Consider the following 4,086-nt stretch of genomic DNA (forward strand, 5'->3'; position numbering starts at 1 on the left):
ATATATATATATATATATACATATATCTTTTCTCACGTAGGATTTTGAATCGTTTGTGACCACTCTGTGAGGGTTTCTAACCTCGGAATTCAAGAATAGAGTCCTCATAAATGTATTCAATTAATATAATTTCTGACTAGACTAAAAAAGTGTTCAGGATTGCCAAAGATCTGAAAAACCGGGAAAAGTCAGGGGAAAATGTAAAAAAGTCTGGAATTTCGAAATTTGCTCACAATTCCTTGAAACTACTCCTATCAAATAATTATTATAATTTTTTAAATATTATATCTGACGTTTATAGTCAAATACGTTCAAAACTTGTGCACTTTAAACGATTTTAATAAAATAATTAAAATTTATATTTTATTCAGTATTTTCATTTGATCCCTCCTTTTCGTCATAACTGCATTCTTTTTTTCCGAAACTAATTAATTTTTTATGGTTTGAATTTGCACCCAAAATTGTACTATGCTACTAAGCTTTTTTTTGCTTTTAATTGTTTTTAATAATATAGGCTAGCTTTTCTACAATCCATGAGTCTAAATGTTTTAAAATTTACATATTTTATATTACTCATGGAAAATTTTCTATTTTCATCTGGAAAACCTGGAAAAGTCAGGGAATTTTAAAAGTCATTTTCTGTGGCAACCCTGAGTGTTATACAATATTGTTATCAATCTTATATTATTTACACTATTAATAGGAGATATTTAAAGGAGCAACTCAATTCCAATAAAAAAATAACATTTTGTTATTTTTAACTTGCATATATGTCAAAATATGAATCAATTTATTTCTGTGATTAGTTTCAAAGTAAACGACGTCCATATTGACTTTTGCATTTAGTAAATAATATACTAGATTTGAGTCGAAATTATAATACGTCTTTTTGAATTAAATTATTACATTTATTGTTTTAGCAACGACGTATTGAGTAAAGGCAGATTTATAGAAATGATTAAACGTAACATCCAATTGGATATAATTGTGAATTTTACAGTGTAGTTTGTTAAAATGCGAATTGTTGTATTAACGATCATGGAATGAGAATCCGTTAGACACGATGGTCCACCGATGATGGAATTGTGGTGGTAATTCGACGCTTGCGGATTCATCAGCGGTTCCAAAACCCGCGCATTCAAACATTAACCGAATCAGTTTGCAAATGTTTCCGTATATGTTCGCGTCGCGTAATAATTTATGTGTGTACGTACATATTGATCGATGAATCCGACAATCTACGTCACGTCTGTATGGCTATGAAACGACGCAAACCTCTCGCGCGGCATGTTTCGATATCGACTTCATTCATTCTCGTGGCGAACGTCCGCTTTTTACTCAAACTGAATTCCACTAACCGCGCGACGGATTCGTTCGTTAAATTAATTCTCGCGGTTCTCGTTCTGCTGGATACTTGGCCGAATGTAAATCACTGTCGCGCCCCGTGCTCGTAAAGTATAGCGAATCGAATGAAATTTTCGGTAGATCTAGTTTCGGCGGTAACGTGCGAGCGCGTGTGTGGTTTACCATCGACTAGCTTCTACTGATAGGATTACCGAAATTGCGGCAGTGTACCCGAGCGGTTCTATTGAAATCTCATAAACCACAATTGGATGACTGGATATCGATTGTCGAATGCTACTATATTACGCGCTATTTGGATGCCGCCGCGTGGCATTCGGAATCTGGACCTGGTCAGATTTTCGTGCTGCGGCCACTCGATTAAGTTTGCGCGAGCTTCGCGTTTCGGGAACCGTCTGACCGCACGAGTTCCTGCACTACTTAGAAATGCGAGCGCGCCTGCTTATATAAAGGCTGCCGTTCGGTATACGTTTCGGTTTCGGTGATTCGATATTCCGGCGGGGTAACGAAACGCGAAGGAAGCGCCGTAGTGTCAAGTTACTTCAATAGTTATAGTAATATCATTGAATTTCTGATATAATCAACTTGCCCAATCTTCTTGAATCCAATCAATGAGATTCTGCTGATCAGGATCTTCTCTGTAGTGGATAATGAACGCTTGGAAGCCCCCCGTAGCTTGTGATTTTATCTGCATAGTGAATAAAATATTATATTAATTAACGTCACTGAAGTTATTTTTTTATTAATTAATTATCATCATTCTGAGATCGGTTCTAAAATTTTTCAATCTATCCGTCTCAATTTTTTCGTCCGAAATAAGAGGAAAGAACATCTGATAAGACCGACAACTTCGTGCATCGAAGTTTCGTAATTTTTACAAAGTCTTATCACGATCAGTGATTTCCAGTTCAGGATATTTCGATGATCGACGAGTGTCACAAGTGTTGCAATTACTCAAGGACTTGAAGAATTTAACTTTCCGACGGTCGTAAAACAGAATGGCGCGCATTAAAACGCGAGCTGCGTGCAAGTACGGGGATACGATGGCACGTTTGTTGGTTGTCCGAAATTTTCCACCGTGAGAAAATTCTCGTCATGTTTAAAGGATACGGTTAATGGAATTAATTAGTAACCCAGGAACTCTCCTGCTGCATAATTATACGCAAACTTCGTCGGCGCCCGGCCTAGACTGTACTCTATATATGTGTTCGTCTTCCACGCGCGCGGATGTATACATATACTCACAGCGAATGAGATTGTGAAATATGCACCGACGAATATATTGTACAATGCATTCGGCATATTCGCTTTGATAAAACAGCCAAGCTTCTCGTAACTGCTGAATTAATAAATGCCGTAAGTAGAAACGATTACGAATAAACGCAGTGGAACTATCTCGAGAAACACTTGCCTTGAAAATGTTGCGTATAATTGTGCAGGATAAATTTTAGGAAAGCTGCCTGTTCCGCGAAATATCATCTGCGAAATATCACGAATAATTAAATGCGCACAGAGCAATATGCAAATAATATTAAATCATGTAGTTACAAATTACCTAATATCTTATTTTAATGTTCACTAAATTTATGTGTTTATACTACAAATATCTTTAAACATGATATATATACACGTTTATATTTTGGCACATTTTGCCTGTAATTATTATTATATTATGACTTGTATATGATGACTTTATTAAAATTACACGAAGTACATAATATTTACCCAATCTTTGAAGATAAATCCCAAAACACCGACAGTCATTTCCATTAACAGCAACAGCGCTAAAAATATCGCGTACTGCAACATAAAATTAATTTAATTAAAATTAATTCTGTCGAGATTCGTTTGAGAAATTAGAGAGAGAGAGAGAGAGAGAGAGAGAGAGAGAGAGAGAGAGAGAGGAGGGGGAAAGGGAAAGAGCGAAAGGGAAAGTACTTACTGATGGTCCATTAAAACCATCTTTTCAACGATTCATTTCTTTTTGGGGAGCTCTAAATTTCAAAAGTTCGCCATTTAAGAAAGCAGTGCCTTTTGTTTTAAGTACTTTTAAACGTTACATTTCTCAAAGAGCAAATTCTCGTTCAATCGCGTGCGGTCAGCCATTGATAGACCACAGATATCATGTAATGAATCGGAAGCTCGATCAAAGTTCGAAGATCCGAAAGATGTTGGACAATTAAAGTAATCCAGAAAGAACTTAATTGAATCCCATAAGACACTCACCGCGGCGAGGAGGCATGTGTTCTCCCGTAGCGCGCCGACGCATCCCGTGAAACCGATGATAAATGTCACTGTACCTGCAACAGAATAAATAGTATCGGGTACTTCGTCATCGCACGAAATGTAACGCGAAGAACACGAATGCATTCGTCAATGTATCGTATAATCGTGAGTTATGAGCGTGGGTCCCACCGGTGAATTCATTCCCGCATCGACATGCTGTGCCGGCGTGAATTCCCAGATACATTTATAGGTTTGCAACAAAGTGCATGAAAAAACCATGAAAACCGGAAACTTAATCACAGCTAAAAAGTCAGTATAAAGTCAGGATTGAAATGATTCGGGAATATCTCGGAGAAAATGAGGAAAAAGAGTTATTGTGTTTATTAGATAGTAATTGACGCTCTAACTGAATCAATAGATTATAAATCGAAATTTATGTATATGTTTACATAAAAAATTATATATACGTAATAATATATAAAATTATTTATACATATA

General features: G+C 36.3%; 1 protein-coding gene across 4 annotated transcripts in view; it reads right to left on the reverse strand.

Moving 5' to 3' along the window:
* The window catches only part of LOC108752759 (tetraspanin-5), a 109,912-nt gene that overhangs the window by 11,569 nt on the left and 94,257 nt on the right, over window positions 1-4,086 (reverse strand). For all 4 annotated transcript variants that reach the window (XM_018493825.1, XM_018493826.1, XM_018493822.1 and 1 more), the window contains exons 3-5: window positions 3,589-3,662; window positions 3,088-3,162; window positions 1,952-2,050 (exon numbers count right to left, since the gene is read on the reverse strand). In XM_018493825.1, the coding sequence (XP_018349327.1) occupies window positions 1,952-2,050; window positions 3,088-3,162; window positions 3,589-3,662 (248 nt within the window). The remainder of the gene's footprint in view (window positions 1-1,951; window positions 2,051-3,087; window positions 3,163-3,588; window positions 3,663-4,086) is intronic.

Source organism: Trachymyrmex septentrionalis, unplaced genomic scaffold, assembly GCF_001594115.1.
Source record: "Trachymyrmex septentrionalis isolate Tsep2-gDNA-1 unplaced genomic scaffold, Tsep1.0 scaffold62, whole genome shotgun sequence".
NCBI classification, from domain to species: domain Eukaryota; kingdom Metazoa; phylum Arthropoda; class Insecta; order Hymenoptera; family Formicidae; genus Trachymyrmex; species Trachymyrmex septentrionalis.